This window comes from Panicum hallii, chromosome 3 (genome assembly GCF_002211085.1).
Source record: "Panicum hallii strain FIL2 chromosome 3, PHallii_v3.1, whole genome shotgun sequence".
Lineage (NCBI taxonomy): Eukaryota > Viridiplantae > Streptophyta > Magnoliopsida > Poales > Poaceae > Panicum > Panicum hallii.
In genome coordinates, this window is record NC_038044.1 from 4,286,870 (window position 1) to 4,304,785 (window position 17,916).

Sequence of the window (17,916 nt, forward strand, 5' to 3'; positions counted from 1 at the left end):
AGGAAGCTACGAGATTTATTTTAGAATAGAGCCTCCTCCAAAAGGAGAAGAGAAGAGAGGGAAGGAAAAAGGTGATTGGAGAAGAGATCTTGTAAGGGAGCGAGAGGGATTCGTCCTCAAGTTTGTGAAGGTTTAGGTCCACATCCTTGGTGCCTCCAATCTGTTGTTCCACCTTCTATTGGTTTTCGAGCTTGCAGCTCCAAATCTTGTTGTTTCTGTCCAAGATAATGAAATCTTGATGTATGTGAGCCTCCAGTGCTATCTAGAGAGAAATTTATTGTAATCCCACAAGCATACAGTGGAAGAAGATTTGGCTGGTTTGGTCCTGTGGTTTTTCCCCTAATTTGGGGTTTTCCACATTAAATTTGGTGTCTCTTGGTTGATGTGATGCTGCTGCGATTTTCTCCATAAATGTGTGATGCATATGTTGCCTTGTATGAATAGGTTGACATCTTGGGCTGATTTCCACTGCCACAAACCTGTTGCGTTAGTGTGGTTATCCTAACATAATCTGGTATCAGGGCTAAATTAATTGTTGGAGGTGAAGAGCTCACATTGGCCATGGAAGATAGCACCATATCAAGTGGTATGATCAAGATGGATGCTTTAAATTATTCTGTATGGAAGCCCATGATGGAGGACTTGCTGGATTTATATGAGCCAATTGTGAGAGATAAAATTTATGAAGGTGTCACACAGGAAGATTGGAGAGTGCTCAATCGCAAGGCAGTAGGTATGATTCATTTTTACATCAACCACAATATATTTCACCATGTTGCAAATGACATAGATGCATTCAAGTTGTGGTAAAAATTGGAGTCTATGTATGAGTGGAAGATTACGATGAACAAAGCCTCAGTGATAAAGTGGCTTGTAAAGCTAGAGTACCGAGATGGCAGCAGTGTTATTGGAATGTCTTCCAAGGCCACATAATCAGCTGTCAGCTATGAAGATAAATTTTGATGGTGAAGTACAAGCATTGCTATTGTTGAGCTTGTTGCCGGACGGCTGGAGCACGCTTGTTGTGTCACTTAGCAATTCAGCTCCAGATGGTAAGCTAACTCCTAAAATGGTGAAGAACAGCCTGCAGAATGAGGAAGCCAGAAGAATTCATCCAGTATGAACTTTGGTTATCTAATGAGCTTGTCGCTGTAGCTTGGAATCACCGAGCTTTTATATACTAAATTCAAGATGACAAGTCGTTGCAACTGAAATCTTCAGTTTGTTCAGTTAATCTTGAATTTTTTGACCAACATGGTTATTGTTTAGATAATTTTGGGTCTACCTTGCTCTGGAAATCATGTTGCTTGCTGTTTCAGTTCTTATTCATGTGGACTTGTTTGAGTTTAGCTGGAATGCTGGATGCTTCAAAGGGGACCCTAGGGAGAGCTGCTACTGCGATGCGGATAAAAGCTCTCTTGAACTGTAACTGAACTATATCCAGGACCATTTGAATGTTTAAATGAAATTTTTGATCAATGATTGAATTTAGGAGAAAAGTTGAAGACCCTTCTTATCTTTTTTGCACTGAAACTGAAACTAGCAACCACCTTTTCTTTGTGTGTAGTAGCAATCCAGGTGTGGGCTGCTATCTCTCAAGCAGTCCATATGCTGGCTTAGTGCAAAAAAAAATCCATTGTTGTTAATATGTTGCGTGTTGCTGTTTTATGGAGTTTGTGGAAATTAAGGAATGACGTGTTTTCATAATGCTGATTGGTAGAGCATGAAGATCTTACTCATGAGAATAGTGAGGATGGTGCAGAATTAGCTAATTGTGTGTCCGGAGAAAAAAAAGAATGTCTCTTGAATGCTATCTCGGATTTAAAGCTCATAGCACTCAGTCATGGAAGAATTGCCTGAAGAAACTACAAGCTGATGAAGACTTTGTGAAGGTCCCAGGATAATACAATTGATATCAGCACTTGTGGGATTTTTAAAAGCAAAGCATCAGATTTAATTTACTAAGAAAACAAACTAATGAATAGACAAAGCCCATGACCTTTCATGTATTTCCGTAAGGTATGTAAATTGTTGCCCAGTAATGATTGGGTATAAAGTTTAATTTGCTTGCATGTTGGTTCTAACACACCGTCGGTGTCTTGTCCATGTCTTCTATTCAGTTTCCTTTCCCCCTAGTTGATTGCTACTTTCATGGGGTTCAAATAGATTACATTGGTACATTTACTTGCTTATGGATTTCGAGGGTGAAATAACTTTCTACTCCTATGTATCTGAACACTGAGTTCATGTGCTGCGGAGGATTAGCCAACATATGGGTCGGACCGTCTGGGTTTAAGGGAGAGAGACGATTCGGGAGGTCCATGCTGCAGCTACACAACGGTAAGAAATTCTTTTATTGCTCTGTCTACTGGATTTATGTTGCTCCATGTTGAGTGATTTTGTTGATCTTATAGAGTAAATTTTGAAAACATACTTTAGAATTTGTGGCATGGTTTAGCTATGAATGTTTTAATCTCAGTTTCTTATAAGAAGCGTTTTGCTAGTAGTGTTTTCCTCAGGTTGTTTTGATTTTGGAATTTTTTTTAACCAGTGGCTCACTGTGTCAAAATGACTTGTGGCTTGCAAAACAGTTGTAATTGTGGTAATATAAATGTGAGGATTGAAGGCTTGGACATGCTCCCTCCGTTCCAAATTGTTGGTCGTTTTGGCAAATCTAGATGCATAGCTTTTGCTATGTACCTAGATAAACATTATATCTAGACAAATAGCAAAAATTATGCATCTAAATTTGCCAAAATAACCTACAATTTGGAATGGAGGGAGTATCATACTGAGGATTTAATTCGCAAGTCGTATCATGATATTAGTTCGCAAATTGTTCGTGCTTCCAGTTTCTATTAGTTTGCCACTTCTCTTTGTTTATCCAGATGATAGATATTTGTGATCAGATTGAATTGATGTTTGTTTTTATATGTCAATGTTGTCGGTGTTTTACCGTCACGCCCACTGAAAGATACCCCTGAGGTGGTGAGTTTGTAGGTAGGATATCACAGAGATCAGGAATTCGAAGGTGCAACGAACATAAAGTTTAGACAGGTTCGGACTGCCGAGAGCGTAATACACTATATCCTGTGTGTTGTTTGTATTGTCTTAGGTGTTGACGTTATGTCTCCTATTTGGAGGGGCTCTCTGCCCGCCCTTATATAGTTTGAGAGGATAGGGTTACATGGAAGTCCTAGTCAGATACAAGCCCAAGAGTCCTACCCGAGTATTTTTCGGGTAGCTTCCTTCTGTTCCGACTAGTTGTACTACGGTATGAGCAGTTACAGCAAATGTAGAGTGTGGGCCATATCTCACCCCTTATTCTACAGAATGTACGTTATGTGCATAGTCCTGTGGGTCCAGATCCGACATGTGCATCAACATTGCAACCATTGTGGAATTACATGGTGTGGCTCGAACTCAGCAATTTTGGAAGGGGGTATCACTGCAGTCAGATGCATCCAGGGCCTCCATATTCTTGTGACCATACTTCAGAAGTTACCACCTGCGGCTATGAAATTGATGTACTTTTCTCATTGCGACAGGTTATCTACTTCTTCGTTTTCCTTGTGCAGAATTTTGGAAAGCAGAACTAAGCAAGTGAGTCGCAACAATAATAATAAGCTTGATCGATAGGTAAACTAGACAAAACATTCTGCGGCAGCTCTCGAACATACTTGAAAAACGAGCTCACACTATATTTCATACAGTTTCAGTTCTGAATCTATGTTTCGAAACATGAGCTTACAACGTAAGAGTAAAGATCTTTCTAAAACTATTATGCAAAAGTTCTTTTATAAATGTCAATGAGCCTGATCATATTCTGCATTGCTCATACTTTGTGTATTACTATAAAACTTTATGGCCGCCCATAGCGACGTACAGGCACAAACCTAGTTGTTAAAATGTTGACCAAAACCAACCTAGATAAGTAATTCTTGCTGCAGGGTTTTATTTGTTTTATGGTTGTAAATGACAGCATGGATGCTTGTTCTTGATTGAGAAGAAAGAAATTCTTACTCTAGGGAACTTGTCAAAACTGAGCTATTCTGTTTGATGCAGGCACATTAGAAGCACTTAAACTAACTGAAAAGGAAGAGCTTATACCAACTAAGGTGCACGTCAAGGAACTGACCAGCAGAATGAAGCATGGGAACAAGCAAGTATGGCGACGTAGGCCCCTGCATGATGCTATACAATCTCAACTTGTATGATGCATGTATGGGGGGTGTATCCAGATGGAGGGCAGCCAACAGATGCAGGATGCAAATATTTGGTGGTTGAGGTGCTTGTTGAATTGCTCGAGAGTGGTATTTGCTACGTTGAGTGGTCGGTTATTTATGTACTAGTAAGCCTTTGTACTTGTGCTTTGCTTGTATGGGAACGTGGCAGATGATGATAAACAGGGCAGGAACCTGAATATTGTTTGTTTATTTTGATTCGATTGCTTGTTCGTGCCACCCTGGTGAGAGGGCCCCTTTCCCTTTGTTTTATGCTTTTATCAGTCGGAAACATAGATGGAATTCCGAACACAATCTGGGAATCAGTTTTGCCTTAACCTCGGCTGCAAATCAGTTTGCTTCAAATTTAGTTGGCTGACTGGCTAAGCCAGGTCTATAAAGTTGGGAATCAAATCGTCTGACATGACGTGCTACATGGTATTGTTTACTGTTTTTGGATTTGTATATAAAACTTGCTCTACAGATTACGCCAAAATGCCTGCAAGCATGTAACTAGGTTTTCCAAATTTTGTTGATTCACTTACAGATAACAAAGTGGCGTATTGCTCTGAATATTCAATGATTTATTTCTTTTTCATGCTATGCATAGTTGATTTTAGTGTGGTTTTGTTTTGCAAAATTTGCTCTGTTTTTTCGTTTACTTTTCCACAAATTACTCTGCTGTTGTTGTTGTGTGCGTGCGCGTTTGTTTTTTTTTGTTTTTTGTTTTTGCCCCTCGGAGCGCCCTGGCGGCCTGGCCAGCTGAAACTATAGCCACGCAAGGAAGCGAGAGCTCATCGCCTCACAGTCACAGCCACGCTACGCCAACCCCGGCGTCACGCCACGAGCGCGCAAGACGACGGATGCGGCGGCCACGGCTCATCCGCGGCCTGCCTCCCAGTTCCACAAGCAAGCAGCATCCAACCTTTCTTCCACCATTGCGATCGATGAGGTTGTAGCTATCTGCCAGCGTCTTCTTCGTGGGTCGTCCTCTCCTCGCGAGCCAGCGGCGCGCACTAGCACCTGAGCGCGCGGTCGGTTCGCATGGAGGTGCACGCCATCACCGCCACGCCGCGCGCGGGCGCGGAGTCCATGTTCCTGCCGTTCCTGGCGATGTTCGCGTCCATCTACCTCGTCGGCTTCTTCATCGTCTTCCGCGGCTGGGGACCGCGGCACCGCGCCGAGGCCGCCAGCTGCTTCACCTCGCTCTTCCACGGCACCCCCGCGGCGCTGCTCGCCCTCCGCGCCGTGCTGTCCCGCCATCGCGCCGCCGGCGGCAGCCTCCCAGCGCTCCTGGCGGCGCCCAACGCGGCCGCCGACGACCTGGTCCTCGACTTCAGCACGGCCTACTTCGCCGTGGACCTGGCGCACTACCTCCTCTTCCTCCCCGGCGAGGCCCTCTTCGTCGCGCACCACCTCGCCACGCTCTACGTCCTGGCCACCTGCCGCCACGCCGCGGGGGCCGGCGCGGGCGCGCTGCTGCCGCTCGAGGTGCTCGCGGAGGCCACCAGCGCCGCGCAGAACGTGTGGACGCTGGCGGGCATGCGGCGCCTCGACTCGCCGCTGGCCGCCCGGGTGCACGCCGCGCTGTCGCCGCCGTTCTACGCGGCGTACACGGCCGCGAGGGCCGCGCTCGGCCCGGCGTGGTTCGTGAGGATGGTGAGGTTCTTCTACGAGTCCGACGGCGGAGGCGGCCGCGTGCCGGCGTGGGCGTGGGCGTCGTGGACGGTGGTGATCGGCGCCGGGATAGCGGTGAGCATCCTGTGGGTGGGCAACCTGTGGCTGGCATACTTCAGGGAGAGGAAGGAAAGCAAGCAGCTGAGGAGCAGCAAGCAGCAATGACCAAGTTCTGGAGCATTTCCAGTCATTCATTTTGCTGTTCAGGGCCAAAACAATTCATGTTTCCATTGGTTGGATTGGATGTTGTCATCGTGTAGTATTTTGTTAACTTGGAAGAGGATTGCTCTTCGGATCTTTGAATGAGACAAGTAAATTCACACAATCTGTTCAGAACATATAAATTTCGCAGAACAATCGACATCAGAATTGACACGAGCAAAATTCTAATTCGTACTGGCTCAAATCCGAGCACTGATGTCTGATTCCACAATATAGGAACCAGAGTGAAAAAAACCACTTATATAAATTGTTACTGTATTTCATAATAGGTTCTAAAAGACATAGGCCACTCTTAGGTTAGTAACCAGTCACAAAAGACAACCTATTTCCAAAGTTCATCCTTTTTTTGCTTTCCCCCCTCAAAAAGGCATAGGAGCGACACCAGCACTGCACATGGCATTTGTTCTGAAACAGAAAATGTCTGCATATGAGCAACCCCGTTATGCCTTTTTCGTTGAACCAGAAGACAAGCTCTACCAGAAAAGAAAGAAAAACCAGGTCCATAAAATAAGCGGCCCTCTTAGACCTGACACTGGATCCACATTTCGTTTCGTCACACACCCAACACTACGGGGATAGAAAACTGCCAATCTCGGACCGAACAAGGCAACATTACACAAAGGGCGTCAGCATGCCTAAGTTCCTGATATACAATAGGACGGCAAAACCGAGAAATGGTCAGATCAGTTGTTAGTTGACAATAATGTCAATCTTCTAGTCAGTACTTGGTTACAGCAGAAATGCCACCATGCGCTAAGCCATGACACGCCGAGATGGCTTTCCATGCAAAATTTACATGTCACCAAGAATGTTTGCCACAAAAATACATCTGAGCACTTCAATCCTTCCTATTGGAGTGTTGGGTGGCACTGGTGGCAAACAAGAACACAAGCCTTTGGTACATTTTGCCCAGAAGAATCAGCCTCTTTTCATGTCAGGTGATATGCTATATACGGATGATGGAGGCGTTCGTCCTGCTGGTGTCCTCATTGTAGTAAAGCTCCACAAATGTGCCCCCACCAATACCCTTTGCCAACCTCCCAGGGTTCAAGCAAATAAACTGTTTCTGATCGTCGTTGCCTTCCCCAAGGGAGAGCACCTGCAGACAAAATGTGCTCAGCATCACTTCATTTGAAATCAGAGAAAGTAGCTCAGAAACAACAGACATGAATCTACAGTTTTCAGCAATGTTCTCTCAGATGGTCAAAACTCAAATATATGCACATTAAATTTTTCAATAAAATGTATTACCAGTCATAAACTTGTAATTACCTTCACAAATGGAGCAAGATCGGAAGGAAGGAGGAGAACATCTGGAGTCGATGAGATCTCCAGGGCTTCCTTAGCAAGTGCGAAGTCCAATGGCACACCAGCAGCAGGAGGATATAGAGGATAGTAGCTGCAGGAAGTGCCCAACATCAGAACTCTGAAACTACAAACATAATTCATCCCTAGTGCTACAACTGCATAAATAAATGGAGTCACCTTTGTTGCTTTAATATGTGCGTTGCTAGTCGCCCAATCCTGTCGCCTGGCTTTCCACCAGGTGGCTTGCGAGAAATTTCCTCACCACTGATCTGTTTCAGGATGTCCACCGTACAACAGCCAAAATGTATCTGGAAAGTGGAAAAGAAACATTTTTGGATAAGAACAAAGTTAAAGATAAAAACTCTAATAACAACATATGAGACGAATTTTGTTCATAATATGCATGGCATGTATTAAGAAACCTGCATTTTCCAGTAACTTCCCAAATTGTGGTAAATATCTTATGTGCAAACACAGGAACTATGCAGCAGCATTCAGGTCTAGGAATCCCCAAGCATATAGATAACACAACAACTAGATAGAAAATGCAGGAAATGAGCATATTAAGATTGCAATAAGTATACAATTTTTCTTTTATGTTAAATGGCTATGTTTCAAAAAACATTAATTCACAGCAGAACAGCAAAAATAATTTAACTGGAATAAAGGCATCACTATTAGATATTAGAAAAAGGACAGCAATATGTACTTTGCATCATCCAGCCACTACATGTATAACATAGTCTGTTAGATCTGTTTATATAGTAGTGTACCTGGTTAGAACTGAATAAACTTGGATTTGCCAGAGAAGAAATCTGCACAATGTATGCAAACCTTTTTTTAAACAAAAGGATATAATCATCAAATGCTTCACAAGGTCAATCCTACAAAGTAATGGATATACCTGATGTGTGATATCTTCTGGTAAATTCAAGTCAAATGCAGGCTGCATGTAAGCAACAATACAAATATACCATTAGAGATGCATGTGCTGAGAACATTAACAATGCTTAAATAACAATAACACAATGCACTTGCATATAGTATCAAACTACCAAGCCTAGGTGATTGTAGTAAACATGAAGCAAATCTCTCAGCCAAATTTACATCAAACTATGCATATATTAGTTAATATGTAATGATACAGCAACATGTTTATAATTGTTAAATCAGATCTGAACCTCAATAAGGAAAATTACAAACCTGAGGGAAAACAAAGTCATGGTGAGCATCACGCACAGATGGAATGAGAATTACACGAACAGTGTGCCCCAAATATTGGGTAAAGTCTTGAATCTGAACAAAAGTATATAACAGACGAATTACTCTTGCATTTGACAATGTGCCAGCATAACATCTTCAGAAATCAGCATTTACCTACCTTTCTCAGAACTTCAGAATAGAAAATATCATGAAAGGACTGGTCAACAGTTCCCTTTTTTATATCAGGATGATCAGAGTCAATAAAGGGTCCCATCTGCAAAAGAGAGAGAGAATCGATCGGTATGTACAGTAGCAGAACATTTCAAATATGCATGCATTGTTTCATGTAAAGGATCGAAAAGGACTCACCAATATGAGCAGTTGAGGCTGCTTACGACAAGCATATGAAAGAAGTTCTTGCAATGGTTCAAACAACAGATTGTCGGTTGTTGTGTAGGGACCTGCCGCGATGACCTATAGAAACACGAATTATTTAAAGATAAGCAATAACTGCGAAATCCTAAGGTCAAATGGTATCTAAATTATTAATGTGCGGCCTACTCTCCTATCACTGAGCACATTAATGCAGTAAATGAAGAAAACATAAACATACAGTTTATTCATAGGGAAAAACAAAATAGAAGAACAATGAACTGATACTAGCTTAAGCTTGGATGAAATAACAACATTTGTTTGTTAAACAGATATGTTTGGTACAGCATTTTTTCCCAAAGACCAGACAATAACTAACCGATGACAAGGCTCTTGACTGAGTGCCAGCGTCAGAATTTTGGTGGTGGCTTCCATTATCAACAGATTGTTTCTTAGCACTAGGAAGTTGAGCATCCACAGAGACTGGTATCGAATCAATCAATTCTGATGCAACGAAACAGTGTCCACTGGGATTGTGGCCTTCAATACCCACCACCTGTTATTTAACTTTGTCTTAACTTGATTCAGTAGATAATGTATATGGCATTAAAACTGTACGCACTTACCTGCCCAGGAAACAAAGAGAAGTGATCGAGATCTTTCAAGTCAAGGCGCACACGCTCTCCCCTTGAGTGCTCAACACTAGAAAGAGATGTTGGTGTAGTTAGCCAAAAGAAATAACAAAATGGTGATAAAGCAAAGATCGTCACATGAATGGGCCCCAAGAAGCACGCTCACCTGCCCTGTAGCAAGATAGATTTTTCATTCAGACGACCTTCCCCATCACAGGTTACCATGCCGACTGCGAACATTTTCTCCTGCCGAGGGCAAATAATTAGATATGCTACCAAGGAAAGTGATGGTGATGAGATAAGTAGTTAACAGAGCAAAACTAAGGTGCCTTGCAGTTACCTCTGAAGCAAGGGTAGCATCTGCAGGTTCTCCACATAAACCAGATGCAGAAAACAAGGTTGCCGATTTTCGTATCCGGTCTTTCAAGTAGTTAAACTGGAAAAAGAATGCAGTCAAAGAGCAGCCGCTAAGCACAATCAAGAAAACAAATTAGCAGTGTCCTTACTCTGTCTTCCATTCTGTCATACATGAACCTGCAGCCTGGTTCAGGCTGTGAGCGCTGAACTTGTAAGGAACATCTTTGACTTGGTTGAATTCTTCTAATTAGTTCATCTTCTGTGGTTTCACCCTCATGTTTGCTTGACATGCTAGCCGCATTATCAGCATTAAGAACATACTGTTGAGTAAATTTATTTACTCGAGTTGCAAAAGGGGTGATACGATCACCATTTGTTTTGGTTACTCTGCTGGATGATGGTCTATCGCTTGTCTTCGGAGTCAACTCAGTGTTAGATGATTCTCCAGGCGGCTTTTCCTGTTTAGAGCCTGGTGTGTCAAGAAATGCTGCTTCATCTGCGTGTGAATTATTCAAGAGCCTGCAATGGTCACTTCTACATTATGTATTTCCTTGACAGTAACATAGCAAACAAAGGTACTTCCGTGACAACCATGAACACAAGTGAATCTGATATGTGGAACTAACATGTCAACATCGTTACTGGAGTAAATGTGAAGGTTGGCCTCTTCTTCTATTAGCCTCTCTTTAACTTCATTTTGAAGGTGTGAAAGAAAACCATCAAGATATGACTTTTCGAGCTTTAAGCCATCCAATTGCCTGCATAAATTAGCCCTTTCAGTTTCCTTAGCTGCATCATCTAAAAGAACGAGAAGAAAATTTGCTTTATAATGACAAATTTTGGAACAAACTAACATTTAAGATGTGAAGTTCAGAAAAGCTAACAGTAACAGTAGGGTGAAGTTCAGAAAATCTAACAGCAAAAAGATGGGTCCTAGTATCGTAATCATCAGGGGGAAATCTCTTAACACAAATGTGCAAAAATTCAACATGAGCTGCATTATTTCAATGGTACACAAACATGGATAGGACTTAATGTCTAGACAAACCAGCAAAGTTTGATAATAGTTAAGTCAATCTCTATAGTGGTCGTTACGCTCAAGCCAATAGAATAAACAGTGAACCGAGACTATTATACAAAATATCCAGACACTTAGTGGCAATAGCGTAGCTTGATATTGGTTTAGTAAGGGGCTACAAACTAGTCCAAAGGATAAACAAGGTTCAGGACTCCAGTAATTAACAGGTGTGTCTTGGATTCTTTTTTCCTCTGACACTTGAGATGATAAAAAGTGTCTGGATTGGCATGTCATGACGGTTCTTCAAAAACTTATCAGAACAAGCAGCATCTTATCAAAAATGAACTAGCACCTCCGAACAAATGATATACTTGGTTCAGCGGTGAAAGAAGCTACCATTGATTTTAGCCCTCTATATACCCAAATTCACAGAAGAAGCACTCTTCCCCACGCACGGCACTAAAATGACCTACCGGGAATATGGCTGGCCTTATTTCATCAGCAAAAGACGCTACAGTTAATGTTATTTGCAACACTCTCATCTGGAATGAGCTGACCTGTTGAGGTAGTAGACCTCCCAGTTGGAGACGAGATCCGCCGGGCTCATCTTGTAGTTGATGCAGTAGCTCATCACTGCAAACAAAACCACATGAGCACCGACGCCAACCGAGGACCGGAGAAGGAGAGAGGAGGGGAGGTGGGGGCGTGCGCGCGTGCTTACGCGTGGGGAGGATCTGGGCGGCGTCCTCGGGGCCGGCGCCCCCGATGGAGAAGCCGCTGCTCTCGAACTCCGCGCGGATCTCTGCCTCCATCGCCCCGCCGCCGTTCACTCGCTGCGTAGTGGAGGGCGGCGTGGGGTGGGGAGAGAGGAAGGCGAGGGCCGAGGGATCTGGGGGCAGAGCGAGGCGGGATGGGCGGGAAATGGGGGGGCGAAATGGCGGGAAAGACTTTGCGCGTGGGGTGGGCCGTTTCTTGTTTGGGCTTTCAGGGCTTGAGCAAACTGGGCCTGGGACGAAGGAACCAAGAGTTCATATTTTTGGGCTAGTCTGAGATTGGGTCGGAAGCACTTGGGCCATGGTTTGGCGAGGTCATAATGGGTGGGGAGGTGTTGGTTGTTTTTCTCTTTTCGACCAGCTTGTGTACACACCTTTCCAAAAAGAAAATCTTTGATGTTACGACACCGCTTAAAAAGTAGCATCGCAAACGTTTGAAGCATTTGAACCCTAGCTTCCCTTGTCCAGCGTGCTCCTCCCAAGCCCAGACAAAACCGGCGACGGCGACGCAACCCACCCCCCGTGTGCACAAGCGGCCGCCACGGAAACCCCAGCTGTTCAAAACCCACCCGGCCACCACCCCTCTCGCCTCGCGCGGTGGTTTCCACGGCTGCCGCCGCCACCACCCGTACGCCAACTACCTCCCGCCCGGCCCCACACGTCAGCCCCTCGCGGGTATAAACTCCCCCCTCTCCTCACCTCCCCCTCCCCCTCTTATCCCCTCGCGGCCTCCTCCTCCCCCTTCCGCCGCTCCACCACCGTCTCCGTCTCCGCGCCGCTCCCCCTCTTCGGATAGGGTTAGGGCTCCCTCCCCCCGCGCGCGCCATGGCCTCCTTCACCTGCTCCCAGGTCGGCGCGGCGGCCGCGGGCGGCGCCTCGCCCTTCCTCTTCTCCCGGCGGGGGAGCAGCGGCGGGCCCGGGGGAGCCAGCTCCCCCTTCGTGGGCCGGCGGCTGGCGGCGGTGCGGATGCGCGCGCCCGCCCGCGGGGCCCGCGGGGGCGCCGCGCTGCGGGTCACCTGCGAGAAGGTGGTGGGGATCGACCTCGGCACCACCAACTCCGCCGTCGCCGCCATGGAGGGCGGCAAGCCCACCGTCGTCACCAACGCCGAGGGCGCGCGCACCACGCCCTCCGTCGTCGCCTACACCAAGACCGGGGAGCGCCTCGTCGGCCAGATCGCCAAGCGCCAGGCCGTCGTCAACCCCGAGAACACCTTCTTCTCCGTCAAGAGGTTCATCGGCCGCAAGATGTCCGAGGTCGACGACGAGGCCAAGCAGGTCTCCTACGGCGTCGTCAAGGACGAGAACGGCAACGTCAAGCTCGACTGCCCCGCCATCGGAAAGCAGTTCGCCGCAGAGGAGATTTCCGCACAGGTATACACACCTCTTCAATCCTCAGTTACTGGATATGCATGTTCACTGAAGTTTGTTCTTGATGCAACTGGGTAAATGTGGTATGATTTATTATATAGATATTCGAGCAAGAGGATATTGTAAGATGCTATGTTTGTTGTTCGTCAATTGGTGGGTATATGGAAAAGTTATCAGTTTTAAAAGAGTATAGCTCTTGGAAACCTGTCGAATTGCTTGTTAAGATACACCACACTGGATTTTGTTTGTCATGCCACTGGATATGTGACATTTGAGATAAGAAGGTGTGTTCAGTCACAGAAACATGTTTCAAGTTAGAGACATTTTCTTTTCAGTTTGCAATTGAATAGTCCATATTAGCATTCTTAACATGCTCTGGAGCTCTAATCCTTTGGAGAGTTTGCACCTGTTTCAAAGGTGGGGATTTTTCCAGGATTCTGAAAACGATTTGGACCAAATTGGGCATAGTGTATTTTGATTCCTGTCTGAAACCATGGCATTGTGATATGATTTCTATCAACATCGGAGATTGTTTGAAAATTTGCTGCTTCAGTTAAGAAGTCGAGTTATTTGTATTCTGTATATCTGTTCTGGAAGATTGAATTTTGAATGTATATAGAAGATGGTATCTTATCATATGTATATTTACTTTGAATAGCTACCAGCCAAATATATTTGGGATACTTAACATTTTACTTTTATTTGCTGTACACTTTGACTTATCTTGGTTATTACCGCATCAGGTTTTGCGGAAATTGGTGGATGATGCCTCTAAGTTTCTTAATGAGAAAATTACAAAAGCAGTGGTCACAGTCCCAGCATACTTCAATGATTCACAAAGGACAGCAACAAAAGATGCTGGCCGTATTGCAGGGCTGGAAGTTCTTCGTATTATAAATGAACCAACTGCTGCATCATTGGCCTATGGTTTCGAGAAGAAAAATAATGAAACAATTCTAGTGTTTGACTTGGGAGGTGGTACCTTTGATGTATCTGGTAAGCAAGATTCTCAGCTGTTGATTTCTCTCTTATATTATAGTTGCTTTACTTCTGAATCACATGGATCATGATCATCTTATTTTATCGAGATAAACCTTTCACTTATGGTTGAATCAGGATATTTGCTGAATATTTATTCAGTTATATGAATTGTTCAACATTGTTTCATTTTTCCCTGATTGAGCTGTAAGGTTTCAAATTGTTTGTCCATGAGCATTAGCTCTCCTTTTACTCAATTTTTGCCCAGTTTGAGCTATGAGGTATTAAATGGTCTGTTCAGGAACTTAAGTGTCATTTTACGTTGCTCAACTATTGGAGCCCGGTGTTTGATAAACACTACTTTTTAAAGAGAAACATTTAGTTATAAGGTTACTATTACAAAGATAAAAATATAAGGCAGGGGAAGTCAATCATGCTTCTGCAATCAAATTGACAACTTGTTGACCAGAAAATGTTGTAATCATGTCAAATCACTTTCCATTTATATTTTTCTTTATGAAAGTGACATTCTACCAGTGTCTTACTGTTATACTTTAAATGCTTTCTTTGAGATGTTTATACTCATATTACAACTAAAGCAACACCATCCTGCAGTACTGGAGGTTGGAGATGGTGTGTTTGAGGTGCTTTCCACATCAGGTGACACACATCTTGGCGGTGATGACTTTGATAAGGTGTGCCAAATTTTCTTCTTTTCTTTTTTTAGAAGATTGTACATTGGAAGAATTGTCTCAACCGATGCCATTTTGTTCCCTTTTGTGTTTTTAATGTTACTCTGAAATTGTTCGTCTTACATTTGGGTCATTACCTTTTGTAACACAGCTCTGAGTAGCAAATGCTATCTAGATTTCTGATTTCTATTTTATAATCCATAAACATGCCATTTGAGTACCTGGAAGAGCAAATCAAAATATTGTAGTGCAGTACTAATCGTATGCAATGCTTAAAAAAGGGGCGCTAGGCGTAGCAGCATTGTCATGCCTAGCTAGGTGTTTTCCTGTCTCGAGCAGTTTAGAAGGCTTTGCCGAGACAAACTGGAGGTTGAGGAAGATGAACATTGGTCATGGAACTCGTGGATGCATGATATGCCAATTTTTATGTTTAGTATGTCACATTTAATATATTTAACATGCCCTTACTCTGGCGCCTGGAAAATGTACATATGTGTGGAGCAGGGTTGGACCTCCTGCTTAGTGCCTTAGCATTTTTTCCTCAAACATCGATCATATAGAATTTTGAAACCAATCTAAGTATCTAACCAATTTCAGTCATTATGAGTACAATTGTTTCCACACAAGTTCAGCAATTTTGGGAGGTTGATAGCACTCCAGTATATTGATCATGTTATCCTTGACTTATGCAGAGAATAGTAGACTGGCTTGCTAGCAACTTTAAGAAAGATGAAGGCATTGATCTTTTGAAGGACAAACAAGCCCTTCAGCGGCTTACTGAGGCAGCAGAGAAAGCTAAGATGGAACTGTCAACACTGACACAGGCAAACATTAGGTAGGCTGCTTCTCAGTTGTATTTACAAAGATGTTTAAACTTGAACTTCTCCACTCAGCTGTTGATCTACATCATTTGAAATTTCTTATTCCTGAAACGCCTTAAATGCAGCTTGCCGTTTATTACTGCTACTGCTGATGGGCCAAAACACATTGAGGCAACCCTCTCCAGAGCCAAATTTGAGGAACTATGTTCAGACCTTATCGACAGGTAACTGTGGACATTCTGTCAGTATTTTTAGTCCCGTGCCTTAAAATTATTTCTGTAAAATCTTGTATTTATGCTCATTTTATTTAAAAGCTCCACTGACACTGTCTCTGTTGACAGGCTTAAAACTCCTGTTAATAATGCTTTGAGAGATGCCAAGTTGTCGGTCAGTGATCTTGATGAAGTGATTCTTGTGGGTGGATCCACCCGAATCCCTGCAGTGCAAGAACTTGTGAGGAAGCTTACCGACAAGGATCCCAATGTTACAGTAAACCCTGATGAGGTTGTTTCTCTTGGGGCAGCTGTGCAGGTGGTTTTCTTTATCCGTAGTTCATGTTCCTTCTCCACATGATTGTAAAGCTGCATTTATAGAGAACTGCATAATGCATGCCATTACATAGTAGACCATCATTTTGACTTATTCAGTATGCCACATTTAATATATCTGCATCCATTGTAACATCAGGGTGGGGTTTTGGCGGGAGATGTGAAAGATGTCGTTCTTCTGGATGTTACTCCATTATCTCTTGGTTTGGAGACATTGGGTGGAGTCATGACAAAGATTATCCCCAGGAATACCACACTGCCCACCTCAAAATCAGAGGTATTCTCAACAGCTGCAGATGGACAGACAAGTGTTGAGATTAATGTTCTCCAGGGAGAAAGAGAGTTTGTCAGGGACAACAAGTCTCTTGGAAGCTTCCGGTTGGATGGAATCCCTCCTGCACCTCGTGGTGTGCCACAAATTGAAGTGAAGTTTGATATCGATGCAAATGGTATTCTCTCAGTTGCAGCTATTGATAAGGGCACTGGGAAGAAACAGGACATCACCATCACTGGCGCTAGTACGCTACCGAAGGATGAGGTATGGCACAAATCTTCAGCTTAGGCATTCTTTTGTCTGATAATTGTATTGAGCTGTTGTGGTGTATTCGTAGTTAGACATAAAATTTTCCAGGTTTTTCTTTATTCTAATGTCAATGATGTGGTGCTGTTTTGATCTCGTGGTATCATTGGCAACTCTGAAGTCATTGTTATATTTCTGCCATTCTGTAGCAGAGTAGTATGGTACCACTGACTAAAAAAAATTAGTGTGTACATTAGTGCCTGAACCCTTCAATTACCTCTTTGCAGGTTGAGAGAATGGTGGAAGAAGCTGACAAGTTTGCCAAGGAGGATAAAGAGAAGAGAGATGCCATTGACACCAAAAACCAGGCGGACTCCGTGGTCTACCAGACCGAGAAGCAACTGAAGGAGCTTGGTGACAAAGTCCCTGCTCCTGTGAAAGAGAAGGTGGATGTGAAGCTCCAGGAGCTCAAAGATGCCATTTCTGGTGGATCAACACAGAGCATGAAGGACGCCATGGCTGCTTTGAACCAGGAGGTGATGCAGATTGGGCAGGCGATGTACAACCAGCCTGGTGCAGGTGCAGCCGGACCTACTCCTGATGCTGAGGCTGGGCCTACGCCTGGTGCCGGACCAGCGAAGGGACCCAATGATGGGGATGTCATTGACGCGGACTTCACAGATAGCAACTGAGGCGTGATTGATAGAACCGGCGATGTGTTGAGCGTGGTGGCAGCAGGGAGTGGCATCTTCTCTTTTTTGTCCTTTGAAACGTACTATAGGCTATCTAGTGTGAAACTGATAGGGATAGTGTTTTTGCATACATTGCTTGTGATTTTGACTCGGGATTATCAGAATGCTCTATAAAGATGACAGAAGGGCAAAAGGTTTTGATGGAAATTGTGTCTCATTGGAAACACATTTCTTGCAATAAAAGTCATGACCTGATCGGTTGCCTATCTACAGTGTTATTTGGTGCTAAATAACAAGCTATCATATATTTCTACCATAGCGACTGTTTCGTCCCCACACTCGCAATGACCAAGAGAGCGGCACCTCTGCAAGTAACATGCTAAAAGAACTGAACGTTTGCCCGTTCCACCATTTGAATTTATTCGCATTGTACAGTGAAATTCAGGAACATCCAGCGATTGGAGAGTTACAGTACTATACAGGTATTACAAGATCATCCTCAAACTCACAAA

The 17,916-nt window shown here is 43.8% G+C and overlaps 3 protein-coding genes across 3 annotated transcripts; 2 read left to right on the plus strand and 1 right to left on the minus strand.

Annotated features, from left to right (window-relative positions):
- Positions 1 to 5,052: 5,052 nt before the first annotated feature.
- Positions 5,053 to 6,219, plus strand: LOC112887032 (TLC domain-containing protein At5g14285-like). Its single transcript, XM_025953104.1, has one exon. It carries the CDS (start codon positions 5,268 to 5,270, stop codon positions 6,063 to 6,065), a length of 798 nt encoding a protein of 265 aa, XP_025808889.1. The 5' UTR covers positions 5,053 to 5,267; the 3' UTR covers positions 6,066 to 6,219.
- Positions 6,220 to 7,068: 849 nt separating this feature from the next.
- Positions 7,069 to 11,857, minus strand: LOC112886773 (DNA polymerase alpha subunit B-like). The gene is made up of 16 exons (XM_025952761.1): positions 11,734 to 11,857; positions 11,570 to 11,645; positions 10,621 to 10,752; positions 10,144 to 10,513; positions 9,978 to 10,073; positions 9,804 to 9,883; positions 9,632 to 9,707; positions 9,385 to 9,561; positions 9,003 to 9,107; positions 8,812 to 8,907; positions 8,634 to 8,726; positions 8,335 to 8,376; positions 8,204 to 8,245; positions 7,608 to 7,738; positions 7,395 to 7,521; positions 7,069 to 7,221 (listed from the first exon to the last, which is right to left on the minus strand). The coding sequence occupies exons 1-16, from the start codon at positions 11,822 to 11,824 to the stop codon at positions 7,069 to 7,071; spliced, it is 1,887 nt and encodes a 628-aa protein (XP_025808546.1). The 5' UTR covers positions 11,825 to 11,857.
- Positions 11,858 to 12,489: 632 nt separating this feature from the next.
- LOC112884808 (stromal 70 kDa heat shock-related protein, chloroplastic-like) lies at positions 12,490 to 17,611 on the plus strand. Its single transcript, XM_025950386.1, has 8 exons — positions 12,490 to 13,156; positions 13,897 to 14,149; positions 14,747 to 14,826; positions 15,516 to 15,658; positions 15,770 to 15,868; positions 15,986 to 16,175; positions 16,332 to 16,730; positions 17,000 to 17,611. Exons 1-8 carry the CDS (start codon positions 12,611 to 12,613, stop codon positions 17,402 to 17,404), a joined length of 2,115 nt encoding a protein of 704 aa, XP_025806171.1. The 5' UTR covers positions 12,490 to 12,610; the 3' UTR covers positions 17,405 to 17,611.
- Positions 17,612 to 17,916: the final 305 nt, after the last annotated feature.

Bases quoted from the DNA above. Each gene is read 5' to 3' on its own strand.
- LOC112887032 (XM_025953104.1), top strand. From the start codon at position 5,268: ATGGAGGTGCACGCCATCACCGCCACGCCGCGCGCGGGCGCGGAGTCC.
- LOC112886773 (XM_025952761.1), bottom strand. From the start codon at position 11,824: ATGGAGGCAGAGATCCGCGCGGAGTTCGAGAGCAGCGGCTTCTCCATC. The intron at 9,708-9,803 runs GTGAGCGTGCTT...ATCTCTTTCTAG, and splicing joins TCTATCTTGCTACAGGGCAG to TGTTGAGCACTCAAGGGGAG. The intron at 9,562-9,631 runs GTAAGTGCGTAC...GTTAAATAACAG, and splicing joins TCTCTTTGTTTCCTGGGCAG to GTGGTGGGTATTGAAGGCCA.
- LOC112884808 (XM_025950386.1), top strand. From the start codon at position 12,611: ATGGCCTCCTTCACCTGCTCCCAGGTCGGCGCGGCGGCCGCGGGCGGC. The intron at 15,659-15,769 runs GTAGGCTGCTTC...CCTTAAATGCAG, and splicing joins CTGACACAGGCAAACATTAG to CTTGCCGTTTATTACTGCTA. The intron at 16,731-16,999 runs GTATGGCACAAA...ACCTCTTTGCAG, and splicing joins GTACGCTACCGAAGGATGAG to GTTGAGAGAATGGTGGAAGA.